Raw genomic sequence first — 25,065 nt, forward strand, 5'->3', positions numbered from 1 at the left:
TGCTTTTCTTTTAGTTTTAATTGCCAATGGATGTCCGTTTTGGCACGTAAAGCTCTTGCCCCTTAGGGGTATAAACTGGTTCTGCATCACATTGAATTCCTTTTTGAACACCTCCCACTGATCATTTGTCATTTTACCTATTAACGATTTACCCAGTTTACTGTTGACAGTCTCTGTCTCATTGCACTGAAGTCAGCTTTACCAAAATCCGGAATCTCAGTAACTGTTTTGCATTTCTCCCTTCCAACTATTAAGTTGAATTTGATCACTATTGGACAAATGCACACATGCTGTTAGGCTGTTAACTAAATCCAACTCATTACTGATTAGTAAATCTAATATGACATGCCCCCCTGTGAGCTCTGAGACATATTGCCGCAGATAATTATCCTGGACACACTCAAGAAATTCCCTACCTTTCTGACGGTGTTCTAGTCTGCTTTTCCCAATCTATATGAAAATTGTAATTCCCTCATTAAAACCATTCTGCCCTGTTCAGATATTGGTGCATGCCAGAATAGCCCTCTTCATTATCTGAGGACTTGTGAATGGAAATTGACACCATGCAACTATTAGCGAACATTCCCACTTCTGGCCTTACGATGGAGGGAAGGTCATTGATGAAGCAACTGAAGATGATTGGACCTAGAACACTACCCTGAGGAACTCGTGCAGCAATATCCTGGGAGTGAGCTTCCAACAACCACAACCATCTTCCTTTGTGCTAGGTATGACTCCAACTGGTGGAGAATTTTCCCCTGATTCCCATTGACTTAAATTTTACTAGAGCTCCTTAATGCCACACTGAGCCTAAGTGCTCATATTAATAACATCCTCTAAATGACATTTCATGAAGCTCTGAATATGCCTTTTTTAAAGTATTTTCAGGAAAATAGTGGCTGCAGCAATGTCCTAAAGCTCAACTACCACAACCAACTTACTTGGCCGGATTAGATTTGCCCTGCTTTTTGTGGACAGGACATACCTGGGCAATTTTTCACTTTATTGGGTAGGTGCCAGTGTTGTAGCTGTACTGGGACAGCTTGGTTTGAGGTGCAGCTAGTTCTGGATCTGAATCTATCTACCTCTGCCTTAAAGACACTCAAAGACTCTGCTTCCACTGCCCTCCGAGGAAGAGACTTCCAAAGACTCATGACTCTCTGAGAGAAAACATTTCTCCTCATCTCTGTCTTAAATGGGCAACCCCTTATTTTTAAACAGTGACCCATAGTTTTAGATTCGCCCACAAGGGGAAACATCCTCCCCAGATCCACCCTGTCAAGACCCCTCAGGATCTTATATGTTTCAATCAAGTCGCCTCTTACTCTTCTAAGTTCCAGCGGAATTTACAATCTATATCAGTGACTTAGATGAGGACAACAAGTTTAATGTATCTAAGTTTGCTGACAATACAAGGTTAGGTGGGAAAGTAAGCTGTGAGGAGGATGCAAAGAGGCTGCAAAGGTATATAGACAGGGTAAGTGAGTGGGTAAGAACATGTCATGGAATATACTGTGGGGAAGTGTAAATCGCTGAGACCCAAGCACTGATCCTTGTGGGACCCAACTAGTTTCAGTCTGCCAACCTGAAAATGGCCCATTTATTCCTACTCTCTGTTTTTTGTATGTTAACAAATCTTCAATCCATGCTAATGTACTATTCCTAATCCCATGAGCCTTAATTTTGTGTAATAACCTCTGTATAGAACCTTATCCACTTTGGAAGGAAAAGAAGAATATTTTTTAAAAGGTGAGAGACTGGGAAATGTTGGTATTCAGAGGGATCTGGGTGTCCTTGTACATGAATCACAGAAAGTTAACATGCAGTTGCAGCAAGCAATAAGGAAAGCAAATGGTATGTTAGCCTTTATCATTAAGTGATTGGAGTATAAGAGAGAACAAGTCTTACTGCAACCGTATAGGGCCTTGCTAAGACCACACCTGGAGTAATGTGTACAGTTACCTTCTCCTTACCTAATGAAGGAAATACTTGCCCAAGAGGAAGTGCAACTAGGCTGATTCCTGGGATGAGGGGATTGTCCTATGAGGAGTGATTGAGGAGAATAGGTCTATATTCCCAGAATTTAGAAAAATGAGTGGTGATTTCATTGGAAGTTATAAAATTCTTCAAGGGCTTGATAGGGTAGATGCTGGTAGGATGTTTCTCCTGGCTGTGGAATCTAGAACTAGGGGTCACAGTCTTGGGCTAAGTGGTTGGCCATTTAGGACTGAGATGAGGAGAAATGTCTTCATTTAAAAAGTTGTGAATCTTTGGAATTTTTTTTACCCAGAGAGCTGTGGAGTATATTCAAGATAGACGTCAATAGATTTTTGGATACTAAGGGAATCAAGGGATATGGGGACAGTGCGGGAGATGGAGTTGAGGTACATCAGCCATGATTGTATTGAATGGTGAAGCAGGCTCAAAGGGCCAAATGGCCTTCTGTTGTCCCTATTTCTTATGTCCTTATGATTGGATGTGGCAGGACTACAGATCTTTGATCTGATCCATTGGTTTCCCGTCCACTGTTCAATTTTTGAACTTGGCAAACTGTGGCAAAACTACTATATTCTCCTCAGCCTTAGTGCTGAGTTCCTGTCTTGAACTGTGGCCAAAATTTTACAGCCCCTCAACGAGTGGGCTGGTTGCGGGTGTGGGGGGGGGGGCGGGTTTGGGGGCCCAGAAAATTGAGTGGAAGGTGGGGGTGTCATTCCTGATGTCTTCCTGCCTCCGCTGCAATTTTACACGGGGCAGCGGTGGCGGGAAATGGCAGGCCATCCCCAGGCTAATCAAGGCCCTTAAGTGGCCAATTAACTGCCACTTACAGGCGACCTCCTGCCACCGCTGGTTTTTTACCCACGGCAGGTGGGTGGCAAAGGCCCCAAGAACTCTGCCAGGTAAAACTTGGAGGCCTTCTTACAGACTGGGGAGGCCCTGCTAATTGGGCACCCTGTGCCCCACGAGCGCTGCTCCCGAAGCTCCAACCACCCCCAATGCAGAACACTTCACCTTCCACGCCTCACCAGGGCCTGGCCAATTGTCCCCAGTGAGGCCCCAAAAACTTGCCTTCTTTCTGGCGCCACCCTTTTTCTTCCTGCTGAAACTGGGTGGAATCCCAGCAGTGACCACTGCTCCCAGTGGCGCTGATGGGACTAAGAGCTTCCAGCCCACTGATTGGCCGGCACCTCCATTGGGCGAGACTTCCTGCCTCAAGGAGGTGTAACCCCCGCCCAAGGCTAATTAAGGGCCTGGGGAGCAAAAAATCCTGGCGTGGCTCCCCACATCCACTGGTTTTCCCTTATCTATTCTACTAGTTGCATCCTCAAAAAACTCCAGTAGAATTGTTAAGCATGATTTCCCTTTTGTAAACCCATGCTGACTTTGTCCAATTCTGTTTAGGCTTTCCAGGTGTTCTGCTATCGCATCCTTTATAATAGCCTCTAGCACTTTCCCCACTACTGATGTAAGGCTAACTGGTCTGTAATTCCCTGTTTTTTCTGTCCCTCCTTTTTTAAATAGTGGGTTTACATTTGCCACCCTCCAATCTGTAGGAACCGTTCCAGAGTTTGGAGAATTTTGGAAGATGACCAATACATCCAATATTTCCAGGCCCACTTCCTTTAGTACTCTGGGATGTAGATTATCAGGCCCTGGGGATTTGTCAGCCTTTAATCCCATTAATTTCCGTAGCACTATTTTTTTTACTAAAACTGATTTCCTTGAGTTCCTCCCTCTCATTAGACCCTTGGTTCCTAACATTTCTGGTAGGTTATTTGTGTCCTCCTTTGTGAAGACAGAGCCAAAGTATGTGTTTAATTGTTCTGCCATTTCTTTGTTCCCCATTATAAATTCCCCCATTTGCCTTCACTAAACTTTTTCTCTTCACATATTTATAGAAGCTTTTTCAGTCAGTTTTTATGTTCCCCACAAGTTTACTCTCAGACTCTATTTTCCCCCACTTAATCAACCTCTTTGTCTTCCTTTGTTGAATTCTAAACTGCTCGCAATCCTCAGACTTGCTGCTTTTTCTGGCAATTTTATATGCCTCTTCTTTAGATCTAATGATATCCCTAATTTCTTTTGTAAGCCATGGTTGAACCACCTTTCCGGTTTTATTTTATTTTTTTTTTGGGAGAGAAGAGGACTGAAATATACTTTATTCCCTCCCACGAACCCTTCAACCCAGACAGCGCCACATGTTAAAAATATCTAATCGCTATCACACAGTTTGTGTTTTATTCAGACTACGGCACACATTACAAAGACTAGCATTGCAGGGAATAAAAGGTTGTTGAGGATGGACATTTAAGGTTCACTGTTACAGTTTATGCTCATCACCTAAAACCCAAGATTAAAGATTGCGGAGGTGGAGTGTGGAGTAGAGACTCCACATGTTTCTGCCAGCTTTGTGCCCAGAATCTAGTGCAAGAGATCGGGGAATTTTTAAATAAAAGCAAAATACTGCGGATGCTGGAAATCTGAAATAAAAACAAGAAATGCTGGAACCACTCAGCAGGTCTGGCAGCATCTGTGGAAAGAGAAGCAGAGTTAACGTTTCGGGTCAGTGACCCTTCTTCGGGGAATTTTTAAACATGTGTTGCACCCAAAGGCACTTGCATTCATGTTTTCCGCGATCTCTTCCACCAGTTCAAGATTCAGTTTGCCCAAATAAGATCCCACCCACAAAACTGTTCATGAGCCCAGGTCAAAAATGCACCCGATTGCACTGCTTTGGAAAGGCCTTTCGAATTGCACTAATTTTCTTAATCACACAGGCACTAGTAGACACACTTAATAGGTTTTTTATATCAAAAAATGTTTAATTTACTAAGAAATTGATTAATGTACACCAATGGAACTATTAAATGGTTCAGTGTAGCTTTTTAAAAAAAAAATCATTTTCAATGATTTCAAATCAGGTTTCTCATAGATGGAGGACCAGATGGCCTAATTAAAAATGCTTATTTTTGCTGACAAACTCATTTTCAGCTGTATTAATAAAACTGCACCAGGTTACCACTCTTAAATACATCAAGGACTACTTTTAAATGGAAAGAAAAAAATGATTACACCCTATTGTGTTGCCTGACTGCACTGATTCATGAAGATTTTATGTTTTAGATTGTGCAAATTAATTTTAGTGGAAACATGAACTGTAACTTAAGTACAATTTCAACTGCATTTTGGGTGCTATTTCCCAATTGTGCCCAAAGCAGAAACTCAACCATTAGATTTATTGCTCCAAACCACCATTTAGATCCAAATATAAATGATTCAAAACTTCTCATTGTGACATTTGTCATTTATTCATGTTGAAAGCCTACATTAATGTCAATATTTAATGTCAAAATATCCAGTGATTCTTCTTTGCTTTGTGCTTTCATTCTTTAGAAATTGTGTCAAACATTTAAATAAATGGGTGTTCTCATCCTCTTGCACATTGACAAATTGGAAAGGACCATCTCAAAGACATTCAACTGAGATTGTGCATTAGATTTTATACTCTTTACAAACTAGAGTAATGACAGCCCAGTCAGGCAACAGTGTCCAGAACAGCAGCTAATGAATGCCAAGCAAGGATTCTGGACATTCATACATGATGATCACACTCAGATCTGCAGTTTATACTCTCCATGTGATGATTCAGGATCTACCTGTAGATCTATTAGCTTCAAGATAGTTATGGAAAAGGATAGGACTGGTCCTCAGATTGGGGGAAGGCTAATTTCGATCGCATCAGACAGGAACTCTCAAAAGTTGAAAGGGAGAGGCTGTTTACAGGCAAAGGGATGTCTGGCAAGTGGGAGGCTTTTAAAAGTGAGATCGGAAGAGTTCAGGGCCGGCATGTTCCTGTTAGATGGAAGGGCAAGGCTGGCAAGTTTAGGGAACCTTGGTTGACGAGGGATATTGAGGGTGTGGTCAGGACAAAGAAGCAGGCATATGTCAGGTATAGGCAGCTGGGATCGAGCGAGTCCCTCAAGGAGTATAGGGGATGTAGGACTACACTTAAGAAAGAAATTAGGAGGGCGAAAAGGGGCCATGAGATTTCCCTGGCAGATAAGATAAAGAGAATCCTAAAAGATTCTATAAGTATATTAAGAGTAAAAGGGTAGCAAGGGAGAGAGTAGGTCCCCTTAAGGATCAGTGTGGCAATCTATGTGTGGAGCCACGGGAAATGGGCGAGGTCTTAAATGAATATTTCTTGTCCGTATTTACCGTGGAGAAGGTCACGGAAGCTAGTGAGTTCAAGGGAGGGAACAGCGATATCCTGGAGCATATCAATATTACAAAGGAGGAGGTGTGGAGGTTTTGAAGCACATTAAGGTGGATAAATCCCCAGGGCCTGACCAGGTGTATCCTAGGATGCTATGGTAAGCAAGGGAGGAAATTGCTGGAGCCCTGGCAGAGACTTTTGTATCATCGTTAGCCACGGGTGAGGTACCGGAAGACTGGAGGATAGCTAATGTTGTGCCTTTATTGAAGAAGGACAGCAGGGATAAGCCAGGGAACTACAGGCCGGTGAGCCTTACATCAATGGTGTGAAATTTATTGGAAGGGATTCTGAGAGTCAGGATTTATATGCATTTGGAAAGGCATGGTCTGATTAGGGATAGTCAGCATGACTTTGTGCGTGTGAAACCATGTCTCACAAATTTGATTGAGTTTTTCGAGGAGGTGACCAAGAGGATTGATGAGGGCAGGGCGATGGACGTTGTCTACATGGACTTTAGCAAGGCCTTTGACAAGGTCCTGCATGGTAGGCTGGTTTAGAAGGTTCAAACAAATGGGATCCAGAGTCAGTTAGCAAATTGGATACAAAATTGGCTTGGTGATAGGAGGCAGAGGGTGGTAGTGGAGGGTTGTTTTTCAAATTGGAGGCCGGTGACCAGTGGTGTGCTGCAGGGATCGGTGCTGGGCCCTCTGTTGTTTGTCATATATATTAATGACTTGGATGTGAATGTGAGGGGCTTGATTAGTAGGTTTGCAGATGACACCAAAATTGGTGGTATAGTGGACAGTGAAGGAGGTTGTCTAAGGTTATAACAGGATATAGATCAACTGGGAAAGTGGGCAAGGAGTGGCAAATGGAATTTAATGCAGACAAGTGTGAAGTGATGCATTTTGGGCAGGACATATACAGTGAATGGCAGGGCCCTGGGGAGTGTTCTTGAGCAGAGAGACCTTGGGGTGCAAGTACATAGTTCCCTGAAAGTGGAAACACAGGTAGACAGGGTGGTGAAGAAGGCGTATGGCATGCTTGCCTTCATTGGCCGAGGCACTGAGTACAAGAGTTGGGACGTCATGTTGCAGTTGGACATAACGTTGGTTAGGCCGCATTTGGAGTACTACGTGCAGTTCTGGTCGCCGCACTACAGGAAAGACGTGATTAAGCTAGAGATGGTGCAGAAAAGATTCACAAGGATGTTGCCTGGTTTGGAGAGCTTGAGTTATAAAGAGAGATTGGATAGGCTGGGTCTGTTTTCCCTGGAGCAAAGGAGGCTGAGACAGGACATGATAGAGGTATATAAAATTATTAGAGGCATAGATAGGGTAGATAGCCAGAGTCTGTTTCACATGGGAGGGGTGACTAAAGCTAGAGGGCAAAGATTTAAGGTGAGAGGGAGGAGGTTTAAAGGGGATCAAAGGGGTAAATTTTTCACGCAAAGAATAGTGGGTATTTGGAATGAGCTGCCTGAGGAGGTGGTGGAGGCAGGAACAGTAGCGACATTTAAGAGGCATCTGGACAGGTATTTGAATGAGCAAGGCATAGAGGGATATGGAATTAATGCAGGCAAGTGGGATTAGTATAGATAGGCATTATGGTCGGCATGGATGCGGTGGGCCGAAGGACATGTTTCTATGCTGTACGACTCTATGACTCTATGTGTAGCGGATATGACCAGATAATTCACATATGTATTAGTGTTGACCATCTAACTGCCGAGCATATTTCTGTATTATTCTATCAGCTCACCTGTGCCATTATATACTGTATCACAAGGTGCTCTTTTTGCTCACAACAGTGAAAATGTTAGATGATAATTTGAGCAGCAAGAGAATATAGAAGAAAGCAGCAGTAGAATGTTTCTCTATTGCCAACAATTGACACAGTATTTCTATATAACAGGTTTAACCACAGGAATCATATAAAAATGACAAGAGCAGAGTATATAATAGGACATCCATTCCACTAAAGATGTGCTGCTGCCATATGAGTAATGAAGAATTCACAGCTTATGTTATCATGGAGATACTCTTATTGGCACAAAGGTATATCTACTACCTCTCTATGGGGTTATGGGTGATTGCTAGTGTTTTAGTGTGCTAGGAAATCTTTTTGGAGGTAGTACTCTCCTTTCAGCCTTCCTTCTGTCCAACAAAAGTGGGTTGATAGTTGTGAGATTGTAGCGAGAATGTTTTCTTGTTTTCTAAATGCATCTTAGCAATGGGCTCATGATCACTTCGCTATCATTAAGATTTTCATGTCGTAACTTGGCCAGAAACTCACGTATTTATACATATTAAAATTGTATATTTTTCTCCTTGAGGTGATGCATATTAGTACTGGAGAATGGAACAATTTCCTATTTTAGTTATCCGGTGTCAGCAAGGAGAAATCCCGTGGTTAGATATTGCCACATTAGATGCAGAGTAAAGCTCCCTCACCTTTGCCCTTACAATGTGCCGTGGCTCCAACGTCAACAAGCCATCCCGACTGAACCAATAACTTATCTTCCACTCCTAACACCAGCCATCCTTGTGAAATTGTTACTTTAGAGGTATTTTATGCAAAAAGAGTGGCAGTTTTGTGCTGTGGACTATATCGAAGAGGGAACAGGCTGAGACTCATTTCACATTGGACCCTTACAGCCAACACAGAGAGGTGACCATCAGTTTCAAGAGGTAAAAGAGTTGTTTCAAAACTACTGTATCAACAAGTCCTCCATGCTTCACAACTTTACATTCTCATCTCAACAGAGGAGACAAGGCATGATGACAGAATTGGTACAATGATTAAATCAGTGAAATGCCAAATGCATCTTGTGCTACAAGTTTATTAATTTTGTCTTTAGTCTGAGTTAAAACAAAGATTTTTATTTATAAACACTGTAATCATGGCTCTCCAGCAGATACAGGACCTGCTGTGGCACAATCTTACTGGCAACCTGAAGGATTTTCAGAGAAGAGCTGTCCCCAGACAGAATCCGCCTTTACAGGCAATTACCTCCTTTTATTAAAAGAGGCATCTGAGCTCAGTGTCAGAGCTCAGTACAATTTGTGTGGCGAAACCATCTGCACATTAAATGGTGATAGCACTGGGAGAAAGAGATGTTTTTCAGCTTTGCAGCCAGTGCCATTGCCAAACACTCCTGGGTCAGCAGTGGAATGTTACATATGTGCATGTTAGGCTGACATACACACACACACAGATATAAATCACTCCAGGGATCTGTACCCACAGTGGTCACTGATCACGGCCTTCTGCTCTTGAACCATGCAAAATTAACAGTTTCATCAATCAAAGCTACCTGCACCATGATTAAAAGATCATTCTTTGACAGGGGCAGCAAGCTGTGGTACTAGGAATCAGACAGACCAAGAAGGGCCATTATACAATGCCCAGTCTATGCAGAGAGCAGCTTTGGAGCAGTGGTAGAAATGTTGCAATCAGTCTCTGTGTCCCAAGGTTAAAAAGGGTAAAATTATCCAGGGTTCCTGCTCCTGATTGCTATTACATGATCCCTGTTGGAAAGAATGCTGGGTGAGGATATGATCAGGCTTCTCTGTGATGTCCTGTGCGGCCAAACAGCCTGCTCCCTTGTCTTGGCTCAAATGTAACAAACGAGCATTTGGGGGAGGTGCTGAAGCCTGTGGAACAGAGTCCTTGCATGAGCCACCAACTTTGAAAGAATTAGAAAAAACATAATTTTTAAAAACTTTGAAATTCCATGCCCCCAAAAAATTCCTAAAGTTTGGAAAAAAAGCTGCAACAGTCCTAAAAGGATTAAACAGATGCTCCCAATTTCAAAGCTGCCAAGTGAGAGGAGGTGGAGAGGGGGTGTGCAAAACTATGTTCTGCACTCCTTAATATTGTGCAATCTGAGTAATGATTCTTGCTGGATTCTCATGCCTGCTGGAATGGGTCCTCATTGATCAAATGATTTGCAGGCTGGTATCCATCTTTTTTGCACTCTCTGTGTGTCTCTTGTTCTGTATCTCCTCATTAAAGGCCTCTAGTTATGTTGCTAGCAGAAACCCAGTCAGGGAATTGTTCCAGCTGGAAGAGAGGAAATCCCCAGGTGGTGATAGCCAGCATCACAGCGACCACACCGATCACATTCACTCCGAAGCCAGCTTTCACCTGAAAACATAGAAATGGGACTTTCAGCCTGAGTACAATCTAAGGACTAATTCTGAGCTCCCAGTGAGGAAGACATGCTCAAAACAATTGTGGGTCAGAAATAGAATTGCAACATGCCATTCTCCCACCTGTGTTCCCAGCAAGCATGTCTCCCTACTTCATGGGATGTGGGCATCAATGGTAGGCCAGCATTTGTTGCTCATCCCTAATTGCCCTTGAACTGAATGCTTTGTTAGGACATTTCAGAGAGCATTTAAGAATCAACCACATTGATGTAGGTCGAGAGTCACAGGCCAGACTAGGCAAGGATGGCATATTTCCTTCCCTAAAGGACATTAGTGAACCAGATGGGTTTTTACAACAATCAATGATAGTTTCATGGCACCATTACTGAGACAAGCGGTCAATTCCAATTTTTTTTTCATTAATTGAATTTTATTACTTAATTGAATTTAAATTCCACCAGCTGACATGGTAAGATTTAAACCTATGTCCCCAGGGCATCCGCCTGAGTATCTGGATTACAAATCCAGTGACATTAGCATTACACCACCTTCTCCCATAATTAACACTCTAATATCAGTGTATAGTCTGAAGGAGTAGCTAACATACTCTGTGCCAATTACAGTAACCAACAGAATTTTCTACAGGGAGATGGGATGGAAAACCATTCACATTTTAATCTGGCCAAGCCACTCACTGCAGCATCAAATTCAGTGTAACCTGAAATCCTTAACAACTCCTTCCAAACCTGTGACCTCTAATTTTTTTTTATTCGTTCATGGGATGTGGGTGTCACTGGCTAGGACAGCATTTATTGCCCATTACTAATTGCCCATGAGAAGGTGGTGGTTAGCTGCTTTATTGAACCGCTGCAGTCCATGCCGGGTAGGTACACCCACAATGCTGTTAGGAAGGGAGGTCCAGGATTTTGACCCAATGACAGTGAAGGAACTGCGATATAGTTCCAAGTCAGGATGGTGTGTGGTTTGGAGGGGAACTTGCAGGTAGTGGTGTTCCCATGCATCTGCTGTCCTTCTAGGTGGAAGAGGTTGTGGGGTTGGAAGGTGCTGTCGAAGGAGCCTTGGTGCGTTGCTGCAGTGCATCTTGTAGATGGTACACACTGCTGCCACTGTGCGTTGGTGGTGAAGGGAGTGAATGAACAAAGAACAAAGAACAAAGAAAATTACAGCACAGGAACAGGCCCTTCGGCCCTCCAAGCCTACGCCGATCCAGATCCTCTATCTAAACTTGTCGCCTATTTTCTAAGGGTCTGTATCTCTTTACTTCCTGCCCATTCATGTATCTGTCTAGATACATCTTAAAAGACGCTATCGTGCCCGCGTCTACCACCTCCGCTGGCAACGCGTTCCAAGCACCCACCACCCTCTGCGTAAAGGACTTTCCACGCATATCCCCCCTAAACTTTTCCCCTTTCACTTTGAACTCGTGTCCCCTAGTAATTGAATCCCCCACTCTGGGAAAAAGCTTCTTGCTATCCAACCTGTCTATACCTCTCATGATTTTGTACACCTCAATCAGGTCCCCCCTCAACCTCCGTCTTTCTAATGAAAATAATCCTAATCTACTCAACCTCTCTTCATAGCTAGCGCCCTCCATACCAGGCAACATCCTGGTGAATCTCCTCTGCACCCTCTCCAAAGCATCCACATCCTTTTGGTAATGTGGCGACCAGAGCTGCACGCAGTATTCCAAATGTGGCCGAACCAAAGTCTTATACAACTGTAAAATGACCTGCCAACTCTTGTACTCAATACCCCGTCCGATGAAGGAAAGCATGCCGTATGCCTTCTTGACCACTCTATTGACCTGCATTGCCACCTTCAGGGAACAATGGACCTGAACACCCAAATCTCTCTGTACATCAATTTTCCCCAGGACTTTTCCATTTATTGTATAGTTCACTCTTGAATTGGATCTTCCAAAATGCATCACCTCGCATTTGCCCGGATTGAACTCCATCTGCCATTTCTCTGCCCAACTCTCCAATCTATCTATATTCTGCTGTATTCTCTGACAGTCCCCTTCACTATCTGCTACTCCACCAATCTTAGTGTCGTCTGCAAACTTGCTAATCAGACCACCTATACTTTCCTCCAAATCATTTATGTATATCACAAACAACAGTGGTCCCAGCACGGATCCCTGTGGAACACCACTGGTTACACGTCTCCATTTTGAGAAACTCCCTTCCACTGCTACTCTCTGTCTCCTGTTGCCCAGCCAGTTCTTTATCCATCTAGCTAGTACACCTTGGACCCCATGCGCCTTCACTTTCTCCATCAGCCTACCATGGGGAACCTTATCAAACGCCTTACTGAAGTCCATGTATATGACATCTACAGCCCTTCCCTCATCAATCAACTTTGTCACTTCCTCAAAGAATTCTATTAAGTTGGTAAGACATGACCTTCCCTGCACAAAACCATGTTGCCTATCACTGATAAGCCCATTTTCATCCAAATGGGAATAGATCCTATCCCTCAGTATCTTCTCCAGCAGCTTCCCTACCACTGACGTCAGGCTCACCGATCTATAATTACCTGGATTATCCCTGCTACCCTTCTTAAACAAGGGGACAACATTAGCAATTCTCCAGTCCTCCGGGACCTCACCCGTGTTTAAGGATGTTGCAAAGATATCTGTTAAGGCCCCAGCTATTTCCTCTCTCATCCCATCCGGACCTGGGGACTTGTCCACCTTAATGCCTTTTAGAATACCCAACACTTCCTCACTCCTTATGCCGACTTGACCTAGAGTAATCAAACATCTGTCCCTAACCTCAACATCCGTCATGTCCCTCTCCTCGGTGAATACCGATGCAAAGTGCTCGTTTAGAATCTCACCCATTTTCTCTGACTCCACGCATAACTTTCCTCCTTTGTCCTTGAGTGGGCCAATCCTTTCTCTAGTTACCCTCTTGCTCCTTATATATGAATAAAAGGCTTTGGGATTTTCCTTAACCCTGTTTGCTAAAGATATTTCATGACCCCTTTTAGCCCTCTTAATTCGTCGTTTCAGATTGCGCCTACAATCCCGATATTCTTTCAAAGCTTCGTCTTTCTTCAGCCACCTAGACCTTATGCATGCTTCCTTTTTCCTCTTAGCTAGTCTCACAATTTCACCTGTCATCCATGGTTCCCTAATCTTGCCATTTCTATCCTTCATTTTCACAGGAACATGTTTCTCCTGCACGCTAATCAACCTCTCTTTAAAAGCCTCCCACATATCACATGTGGATTTACCTTCAAACAGCTGCTCCCAATCTACATTCCCCAGCTCCTGCCGAATTTTGGTATAGTTGGCCTTCCCCCAATTTAGAACTCTTCCTTTAGGACCACTCTCGTCTTTGTCCATGAGTATTCTAAAACTTACGGAATTGTGATCACTATTCCCAAAGTAGTCCCCTACTGAAACTTCAACCACCTGGCCGGGCTCATTCCCCAACACCAGGTCCAGTATGGCCCCTCCCCGAGTTGGACTATTTACATACTGCTCTAGAAAACCCTCCTGGATGCTCCTTACAAATTCTGCTCCATCTAGACCTCCAACACTAAGTGAATCCCAGTCAATGTTGGGAAAATTAAAATCTCCTATCACCACCACCCTGTTGCTCCTACATCTTTCCATAATCTGTTTACATATTTGTACCTCTATCTCACGCTCGCTGTTGGGAGGCCTGTAGTACAGCCCCAACATTGTTACCGCACCCTTCCTATTTCTGAGTTCTGCCCATATTGCCTCACAGCTCGAGACCTCCATAGTGCCTTCCTTCAGCACAGCTGTGATATCCTCTTTGACCGATTGAATGATTGTGGATGAGGTGCCAATCAAGCGGGCTGCTTTGTCCTGGATGGTGTTGAGCTTTTTGAGTGTTGTTGGAGCTGCATCCATCCAGGCAAGTGGAGAGTATTCCATCACACTCCTTACTTGTGCCTTGTAGATGATGGACAGGCTTTGAGGACTCAGGAGGTGAGTTACTCGCCTCAGGATTCCTAGCCTCTGACCTGCTCTTGTATCCATGGTATTTATATGGCTACCCCAGTTCAGTTTCTGGTCAATGGTAACCCCCCGGATGTTGATCGTGGGGGATTCAGTAATAGTAATGCCATTGAATGTCAAGGTGAGATGGTTAGATTAGAGATACAGCACTGAAACAGGCCCTTCGGCCCACCGAGTCTGTGCCGACCATCAACCACCCATTTATACTAATCCTACACTAATCCATATTCCTACCAAACATCCCCACCTGTCCCTACATTTCCCTACCACCTACCTATACTAGTGACAATTTATAATGGCCAATTTACCTACCAACCTGCAAGTCTTTTTTGGCTTGTGGGAGGAAACCGGAGCACCCGGAGAAAACCCACGCAGACACAGGGAGAACTTGCAAACTCCACACAGGCAGTACCCAGAATCGAACCCGGGTCCCTGGAGCTGTGAGGCTGCAGTGCTAACCACTGCGCCACTGTGCCGCCCACTTATTGGAGATGGTCATTGCCTGGCACTTGTATGGCGTGAATGTTACTTGCCACTTATCAGCCCAAGCCTGGATATTGTCCAGGTCTTGCTGCATTTCTACACGGACTGCTTCAGTATGTGAGGAGTCGCGAATGGTGCTGAACATTGTGCAATCATCAGCGAACATCCCCACTTCTGACCTTATGACTGAAGGAAGTTCATTGATGAAGCAAAAGATGTTTGGGCCTAGGTCACCAACCTGAGGAACTCCTGCAGTGATGTCCTGGAGCTCAGATGATTGACCTCCAACAACCACAGCCATCTTCCTTTGTTGTAGGTACGACTCCCACCAGCAGAGAGTTTCCCCTGATTCCCATTGACTCCAGTTTTGCTAGGACTCCTTGATGCCATATTCGGTCAAATGCTGCCTTGATGTCAAGGGTAGTCCCTATCACTTCACCTCTTGAGTTCAGTTGTTTTGTCCATGTTTGAACCAAGGCTGTGATGAGGTCAGGAGCTGAGTGGCCCTGGCCGAACTCAATCTGAGCGTCACTGAGCAGGTTATTGCTAAGCAAGTGCTGCTTCATAGCACTGTCGACGACACCTTTCATCACTTGACTGATGATCGAGATTAGACGGATGGGACAGTAATTGGCCGGTTCAGATTTGTTCTGCTTTTTGTGCACAGGACATACCTGGGCAATTTTCCCCATTGCTGGGTAGATGTCAGTGTTGTAGCTGTACTGGAACAGCTTGGCTAGGGGCATGGCAAGTTCTGGAGCACAGGCCTACAGGACTACTGCTGGAATGTTTTCAGGGCCCATAGCCTTTGCAGTATCCAGCGCCTTCAGCCGTTTCTTGATATTACGCGGAGTGAATAGATTTGAGTGAAGACTGGCATCTGTTATGCTGGGGACTTCAGGAGGAGGCTGAGATGGATCATCAACTCAGCACTTCTGGCTGAGGATTGTTGCAAATGCTTCAGCCTTATTTTTCGCACTGATGTGCTAGGCTCCCCCATCATTGAGGATGGGGATATTTGTGGAGCCATCTCCTCCAGTTTGTTGTTTAATTGTCCACCACCATTACGACTGGATGTGGCAGGACTGCAGAGCTTAGATCTGATCCGTTGGTTGTGGGATCGCTTAGCTCTGTCTATCACATGCTGCTTGCACTGTTTGGCATGCAAGTAGTCCTGGCTTGTAGATTCACCAAGTTGACACCTCATTTTGAGGTCTGTCTGGTGCTGCTCCTAGCATGCCTTCCTGCACTCTTCATTGAACAAGGGTTGGTCTCCCAGCTTGATGATAATGGTACAGTGGGGGTACGCCGGACCATGAGGTTACAGATTGTGGTTGAGTACAATTCTGCTGCTGATGATGACCCACAGTGCCTGATGGAATCGCAGTTTTGAGTTGCTAGATCAGTTCGAAATCTATCCCATTTCCCACAGTGGTAGTGCCACACAACACAATGGACGGTATCCTCGATGGGAAGACGGGACTTCGTCTCCACAAGGACTGTGCGGTGTTCACTCCTACCAATACTGTCATGGACAGATGCATCTGCAGCAGGCAGATTGGTGAGGACGGGGTCAAGTATATTTTTTCCCTCTTGTTGGTTCCCTTACCACCTGCTGCAGGCCCAGACTAGCAGCTATGTCCTTTAGGACTTGGCCAGCTTGGTCAGTAGTGGTGCTACCGAGCCATTCTTGGTGATGGACATTGAAGTCCCCCACCCAGAGTACATTCTGTGCCCTTGCCACCCTCAGTGCTTCCTCCAAGTGCTGTTTAACATGGAGGAGTACTGATTCATCAGCTGAGGGGGAGCATGGTAGGTGGTAATCAGCGGGAGGTTTCCTTGCCCATGTTTGATCTGATGCCATGAGGTTTCATGGGGTCCAAAGTCAATGTTGAGGACTCCCAGGACAACTGCCTCCTGACTGTATGCCACTGTGCCATCACCTCTCCTGGGTCTGTCCTGCCGGTGGTACAGGGATGGTGATGGCGATATCTGGGACATTGTCTGTAAGGTACGATTCAGTGAGTATGACTATGTCAGGCTGTTGCTTGACTGGTCTGTGGGACAGCTCTCCCAACTTTGGCACAAGCTCCCAGATGTTAGTAAGGAGGACTTTGCAGGGTCAACAGGGCTGGGTTTGCCTTTGTCGTTTCCGGTGCCTGGGTCGATGCCTGGAAGTGCAAAGGCAGCAGACACATGGGAACACCACCACCTGCAAGTTCCCCCTCAAGTCACACACTATCCTGACTTGGAACTATATTGCCATTCCTTCACTGCCACTGGATCAAAATCCTGGAACTCTCTCCCTAACAGCACTGTGGGTGTACCTACACCATATGGACTGCAATGGTTCAAGAAGGCAGCTCACCACCACCTTCTCAAGAGAAATTAGGGATGGGCAACAAATCCTGGCCTTGCCAGCAATGCCCGTGCCCCATGAACTAATAATAATAAATACCTATTCTGGGACGTAGCTGTGTGTCACAGTTCAGCACATTCTTGGCCTTTAGCACACAAGTGTACATATTGGGACCAATTTGTACTTGGGAAAAATAGACATTAATGAGATGATAACTGCCTCAAAATGAGGTTGTCAGACTTAACATTCCATTAATACTGATGTTCTAGCCAACGCCATTTTGGAAGGATGCAGCCCGGTGTGGCCAGCGCACAGGAGTTAGGCCTCCGTCTCATGCAAATTAGGGTCCAAATGATGTCATTAAGACCCCAATTGAAACCCTATGGACACATGGTTGCACTGGGCACGCCCCACCCATGTATAATAATGTATAATGCTCCGATTGGGAAATGGCCAGAGAAATTTTAAAAATTGTTCCTCCTTACTCCCCAAATATATCGCAGATCATTGCCAGCCCAGCCTGGCCTGGCTTCATACCTCCGAGGCATCATGTTCCCATCCCCACCCCGAGGATCTACCTGGGAGCTTCTGCCAGGGTCCCCGCCAGCCAACAGTCCTGAAACCTAGGACCAATGGGCTATATGGTGTCGCCTAGATGCCGATTGCAGCTGGCCTGTCAAATTCAAATGTTATTGGAGCCTAAAAATAGTCTCTTCACTGCTAATACAGGTGGTCCTGCCTGCTCAGCCGAAAAGTCACAATTGACCTCAAAGTTAGTTATGAACCCACAACTGTGTCAACCATAGTGGCGATGGAAGCACGACTGAGCACTGTGTCAGTGATGCACACAGAGCTGTACAGGATTATATGCATGCACATTAGATCAGAGAGCGATTCTTGCTCAGTAATGCCACACTTGTAACTGAGGAAAGTTCAGCTCACTGCAGATCCAACAGTGGGATGGGGTTATACTGGAAAACCTTCTCTAATACTTGAAATATGACTTCAATATAATTTCAGAGTTTGTCATACTTCCTTTAAAATAATAACCTAAATGTAATCACATTGTTGTACTCATTTATTACAGTTCATCTAAATTGAGAAGGAAAACCATGATTTCCTCCCAATCAGCCCTTCTACATTCATCCACAGTGCTTCTTATCTGTTTGTAAAGAGGATGGACAATAAATTAGATAGTTTGCGCCCATTTTTTAGGTGCTATGAGTGCCCTTGAAGCTCCAAAATGGCATCTGCAGCACGTACACACACTTTTGGGGTATATCGTGCCAAAAGTCATATTGGTGAGGGCGTTTGCGCAGCAGTAAATGGCCACCAGAAGTATGCAGAGCAGACAGATCATGACATTCATGTGCAATACAGATTTGACACCAGCGGTGCCATTTTGGAGTTTAATGCTCCAGCTAATGGCCTCTCTTAACCTCGCATGGCTGAACACATTTTCAGCAGCAGCAAGGACTCCACAGCAATACAAATTAAAAAGAATCATCAACTACTTGCAGATTTGTTGTTGATTGATTTCTTCTGGCTGTTACTTCAATTCTACAAGTGTTTGGTGCTTTCTATAATTGATTAAAGTTGGAAAAGGCTACAGTGAGTGGTGTGGCAAATCCGGAAGGAGATTTTTCTGACTCCAAGGCGTCTGCACAAACCAGTTGCTTCCAGACTTGGGTGCACTCTTAGGCATTCCTTTTGGAACATACCATGACTTGGAACAGATGGTGCACAGAGTGGGACAAGCTGCTGGAAGAGGAGGAGGAGGAGGAGAAGGGCACTCAGCAGGAGGCCATATCCGCCCATAGTGTTCAGGGAGAAATTCTCCAACCTCAACCTCAGAGAGGAACAATGTCTGAGACATCTGCACTTCAGTAAGGATATTCTCACTGAATTCTGCCACCCACTACAGCCACATCTGCAACCACATAGCAGGGAAAGGACCACATTGCCAATGGCTGTGAAAGTGACTGTCGCTATTAGCTTTTATGTGTCTCGCTTCTTCCAGGCTGGAGCTGAAGATATTTGCAACATCTCAGTTTGCCATTCACTGCTGCATAAGGGAAGTCACTGAGGCTCTCTATTCAGTAAGAGTTAATTACATTTTATTCCCTCTTGCCAGAGAGAAGCAGGTGGAGTGAATACATGGCTTCACTAGGATTGTGCCATTGACTGCATCACATCGCTTTGCAGGTGCCAGATGTCAATTCCACCCCATACCAGAACCGAAAGAAATACCATTCCCTCAACATCCAGCTGGTGTGAGATCATGGGCAGTGAACTATGTCAGTCAATGCTCAGTATCCTGGCAGCAGTCATGATGCCTTCATTCTGCAGCAGTCCGGTGTGCCAACTGCAATTGAGCTGACATGGCAAATCAAAGGGTGGCTACTGGGTGACCAGGTCTCGCCACGAACCACATGGCTGATGACTGTGCTGCACAACCCATGCACACATGTCCATCAAGCATACAATGAAAGATAGACTGTCACACGAAAACTGACAGAGCAGACTACTGAGGTGTGGTATGCCAAAATAATGTTTTCGCTGCCTGGACCACTCTGGAGGAGCCATGCAGTACTCAGCAGAGCGTGTGTCAAGATTCATGGTGGTCTGCTGCATGTTGCATAACATGACTATCATGAGGGGATGGCCCTTGCCCCAGCTATATGCCGAGCAGCTGAGGAGCAGGAGCATTAGTCATCGGGTCATAGAGTCAATTACGGCACAGAAGAAGGCCATTCGGCCCATCGAGGCCATGCTGGCTCTCCACGGAGCTATGCTATCAGTCCAACTCCCCGGCTCAGTCCCCGTAGCCCTGCAAGTCTATTGCTCTCAAGCGGCCATCCAACTTACTCGAAGTCATTGATTGTCTCCACTTCCTCCACCCTTGTGGACAGAGAATTCCAGGTCATTAACACCCGCTGGGTAAAAAATTTGCTTCCTCATATTCCCCCTGCATCTCTTGCCAAAAACCTTCAAACTTTGTCCCCTAGTCCTTGTACCATTTGTTAAAGGGAACAGCTTTTCCTTGTCTAACTTATCTAAGCCTGCCATAATCCTGTATACTTCGTTTACATCTCCCCTCAATCTCCTATGTTCTAAGGAGAACAAACCCAGCTTTTCCAACCTAACTTTGTAACTAAAATCCTCATTCCCTGGAACCATTAGGGTAAATGTCCTCTGCACCCTCTCAAAAACCCTCACATCCTTTCTTAAGGGTGGTGACCAGAACTGGACACAATACTCCAGTTGGGGCCTAACCGGAGCTTTATAAAGGTTCAGCATAACTTTCCTGCTTTTGTACTGTATGCCTCTATTTATGAAGCCCAAGATCCCAAATGCTTTATTAACAGCTCTCTCAAAACGTCCTGCCACCTTCAAAGATTGGTGCAAATGCACTCTGTTCCTGCACACACTTTAGAATGGTGACATTAAGTATATATTGCCTCTCCCAATTTCTTCTGCCAAAATGCATCACCTCACATTTGTCAGTATTAAATTCCAACTGCCACCTCTCTGCCCATTCTGCTAGCCAAACTATGTCCCGTTGCAGGTGGTTCATATCATCCTCACTGTTTTCTGCACCTCCAAGCTTGGTGTCGACAGCAAATTTTAAAATTTTGCTCTGTATTCCAAGATCCAAGTCATCTATATATATCAAAACAGCAATGGTCCCAGCACTGACCCTTGGGTGATACCACTGTCTACGATCCTCCAGTCTAAAAAGCAACCATTTCTGATGACTCACTGTTTTCTGTCCATAAGCTAATTTTTTTTATCCAATTGGACACTGACCTTCCTATTCCATGAACTTCAATCTTGTTAACCAGCCTTTTATGTGATACCTTATCAAATGCTTTCTTAAAATCCATATAAACAACATCCACCACATTCCCTTCATCAACCTTCTCTGTTACTTCATCAAAAAGTTCAATTAAATTTGTCAAGCATGATCTGTCTTTTACAAATCTATGCTCGCTCTCCTTAACTAACTCGAATCTCTAAGTGTCGTTGATATTTTCCCTGATTATAGTTTCTAAAACCTTACACTTCTGACGTTAAACAAACTGACCTGTAGTTGCTAGGACTGTCCTTTCACCCTTTCTTGAATAAGGCACATTTGTCACTCTCAAATCCTCTGGCACTTCCCCCATATCCAGGGAAGATTGGAAGATTATGGAAAGCCCTTCTGCTACCTCCATCCCCACTTCCTTTAGCAACCTGGGATGCACGCCATCCAGACCAGGTGACTTATTTACCCTAAGCATAGCTAGCCTTTTAGTACCTTTCCCCTCTCAATTTTTACCTTATCCACTGCCTCTACTCTCTCTGCTTTTACTGATATTTTGTCAGCCCTCCATTTCCTTAGTGAACATTGATACAAAGTACTCATTAAGTATATTAGTTGTACCCTGCACCTCTAAGCATACATTACTCTCTCTGTCTCTAAAGGGCCCCACTCCTCCTCTTACTACTCACATACTATTTACATGCCAGTAGAAGATTTTTGAGTTCCCTTTTATGTTGACTGCCATCTATTTTCATATTCTCTCTTTGCCAGTGTTATTTTCCTCTTCATCTCTCCTCTCAACTTGTTGTATTTGGCTTGGTTCTCACCTGATGAGTTCATCCGACATGCATCATACACCCTCTTTGTTGTTTCATCATAATTTCTATCTCCCTCGTCAACCATGGAGCCCTGTTCCTTGTTCCCCTACCTTTAGGATGAGGAAGAGGAAGATGAAGGGAAAAGGCAACCTCAACAGCTCCTTTCTGGTCAGGCCATCCATGAAGAAGTGATCTAACAGCAATACCAGTAACAGTGACCCCAATTCCCCATTCACCAACAATCACACACCTTACTTTCCCTTTGTCACTGACCATCACCCTGGCCACCAGGCAAAAATAAAAGCCACCACAAAATAAATATTTCAAACCAAATTTATAAATGAAATCATGCTATATAGCATGCAAAAGTCAACTAATCATCCTTGTTCATTCCCTTAGTGCCTGTCTTGTGTCCCTTTGCCTGTCCTGTGCAGTGCTACCCCAGTGGCTGCAGCATGGCTGGTGAAAGGCTACTGACTTTCAGTGGAGGAGACTGTAGCTGGTGTTGGAAGACAACCTCAAGCAGATTTGGCTGGCTGCTGCTTCTGCTGCAATGGCAGCTGTAACATCAGCCTTCAGATGCTGCATCATGGTTGGGTCAACAAGTGTGAGAACAGAGTTGGCCATCACATCCACAATGGAAAGGATGGGCTCCAAGCTCTGCTCAATGCCCTGTGTCAAGTTGGTGACGGTCTCCTCCATGCTCCTTGGCATTGACTGCAGGTTTTGTGGCAGGCCTGCCAATGCACCAAGCATTTTGTTGTGCATACCCATCAGCGTTTTTCTGCAGTCTGCTCCATCAAAATCCTCATCTGAGTCCTCTGCAGCAGAAAACGTGTGCGGCCTCTCCCTCTGGCAAGCCCACAGCTGTGCTATCCTTGCCCCGATTATAACCCACTTGTGCCCGGTGTCTCACCATGTGCAGATCTTGCCTCCATGCTATCCTCTAAACTATGCAGAGTGTCAGTTTCTGAGCTGGTGGCTGTGAGTGTGAAATTGAGTGTCGATGCATCATCAGCACTCTCTTCTTGGCGTTCCTTCACTGACTGGCCAGGTTGCAGTTCTTAGATGTCTGTAAGGAAAAAGGCAAAAGGGTAAGATTATGGTGTGGGAAGGGGTTGGAAAGTGAGAGGTGCATGATTACATAAGATTGGAAGAGTGTGTGGGATGAGGGGGATGTTAGATGTGAGACGGGCGATTAGGTACGAGGATATTGGCATCTTCGATTGTTTCAGCCCCACCATTGGCCATGACCTAAGCAACGGCTGCCTCAATAATGGCCAGCACCATCTCCTCCATGGGGCTTAGGACATGCAAGCGTATCAGCCCCCCTCCAGTTAGGTGCTGCTGCCTCCAGTTCCACACCACTTTGTCCTGCAAGCGAGAGAGAAGTATGTGACTGAGTGTTGTGAAATTTGTTTGCCTGATGTGATTGGCATTATTGAATAGCTGGCAGTGTGTGCAAGCTGTAAGGTGTGAATGTGAAGTGTGCTACAGTGCTAAGTGTGGGAGTGTGAGGTGGAGCTTATGAATGTCAGGTATGAGTCCTGATTGATAGATTGTTGATAGACGAGTGATGGAAGTGTGGTTCAGCAGTGTCTGAGGCTGGTGGTGTGATTGGTAGAGTATGGGATTTGAAGATGCATTCACTGACCTTGACCACCTGTGTGAGGTCATTGACCTGCTTGCAGCACTACATCCAGGTTCTTGGGGCTTGAGTCCTGGTATTGACTGGGGTAGCTATCTGCACCCACTACTTTCTGAGCGTATGTCTGGAGGGCCTACAGATACAGGACGTCTCTTCTCCTTTCCACCTCCTCCACCTCCAGCGTAGTGCCTGAAAACCTTGAAGCCCGCGCTCTTCAGTTTTGTGCCATTCTTCAATGTTTCCCAGGTCAGAGTCACTTCTTGCTTGACTGCCAGTACCTACTGTAGCCACAATGCACCTCCCCTTTAAGAGATGCAGACTAGCTTTAAGCAGTGCAGGCTAGCTTTAAGTGGTGCTCGCCACTCACGACGTTGGCCGCCTGCTGATGCATCTAACCAATCAACAGCACGGTTAGCACTGGCTGGACGCTGAAATCATTGAAATGAGGGGCAGCAGGAAGTTGGCATGCTGCCGACATCGTAATCAACGGGCACGGGCTAAATCACATACCATGACCCCCACCTTGTTTTTGAGTGCTATTGAATTTAGCTCCCAATGTGCCTTACCATGTCCTGAATCTGGCAGTGCCCATAGCTGAAGACAATGGCATTCGGTGGATTACCAACAGGCAGCATCACGGCAAAGGACACACACATTGTGGCCGGTATCAATGTGTACAAGGGATTAATCCGCAGAGTTTCAGACTACAAGAGAAACAGAAAAGAAGTATTAATCACAAAGTGGAGTGAATCTTAGGTTTCTGTATAGAATAATGGATATTTGGCAATGAGGTACTGAAACTTGAAGATATGAGCTGGAGAGAACTGGAATAGGGGTTTATAATGTAATTACTCCTGTCTCATTAATATGTGATTGTTGGGCCTGTGCCAATTCCAGTCATAAGGGGAAACCCAGGAAATCCTTGGTGGGGGCAGAGACCTGATGCAATGACTCTCCATCTCTTTTCCACTTCACTGCACCTGGGAAACTGAGTGTTCCTTAGGTGCAGCAATGAGCTTCATGATGTGCTGTATAATAAAATGAGATTTTTTGATCGGGAAAGTGTCACTCTGAGTTTTCAGGTAGCGCAAGCTCCTGATTCGACAGGGTCTCCAAGCCCAGAAAATTCCTCTGAAGTTCTTCGATACTGTGTGCAGTCGTAAAGTTCCCACTTTATCAGTGGGTGCACTGTTCCCAGATATCCTTAGCTGAAAAATTTAAAACCTAAAGCTGATTAAGGTTCGCCTGTGTTTGCAAACCAAGTAGCACACCTGACCAGGCAAAAGCCCCCTTAAATTCTTAATTAACTCAGGATAATATTACTTAGTTTTGAGGAGGTACCACTATTAAGCATGACGGGGTATAGAGCCATGTAAGGTAACCTCAAATAATTTTTTTTAAATTTTGTTAATTTTTTTCAGGCATATCAGTGCTTGAGAATACAATGCTTTCCACATTTTGTATCAATCGAGTGTTCACAGGCCTGACGCAGGGAAATCTTCCTCCATTATGCCTGAACCCCAAATTTGATAGGTTCACCCTTTTTTGCTACACCATCCGTAATCC

General features: G+C 44.9%; 1 protein-coding gene across 2 annotated transcripts in view; it reads right to left on the reverse strand.

Annotated features, from left to right (window-relative positions):
• Nucleotides 1-5,281: 5,281 nt before the first annotated feature.
• Nucleotides 5,282-25,065, reverse strand: part of LOC137379600 (solute carrier family 13 member 4-like) — a 136,673-nt gene continuing 116,889 nt past the window's right edge. For both annotated transcript variants that reach the window (XM_068050665.1, XM_068050664.1), the window contains 2 exons: nt 24,066-24,203; nt 5,282-10,363 (listed from right to left, as the gene is read on the reverse strand). In XM_068050665.1, coding sequence (XP_067906766.1) covers nt 10,226-10,363; nt 24,066-24,203 — 276 coding nt within the window. In that variant the 3' untranslated portion in view covers nt 5,282-10,225. The remainder of the gene's footprint in view (nt 10,364-24,065; nt 24,204-25,065) is intronic.

The sequence above is a fragment of the Heterodontus francisci genome, chromosome 18 (assembly GCF_036365525.1).
Source record: "Heterodontus francisci isolate sHetFra1 chromosome 18, sHetFra1.hap1, whole genome shotgun sequence".
NCBI classification, from domain to species: domain Eukaryota; kingdom Metazoa; phylum Chordata; class Chondrichthyes; order Heterodontiformes; family Heterodontidae; genus Heterodontus; species Heterodontus francisci.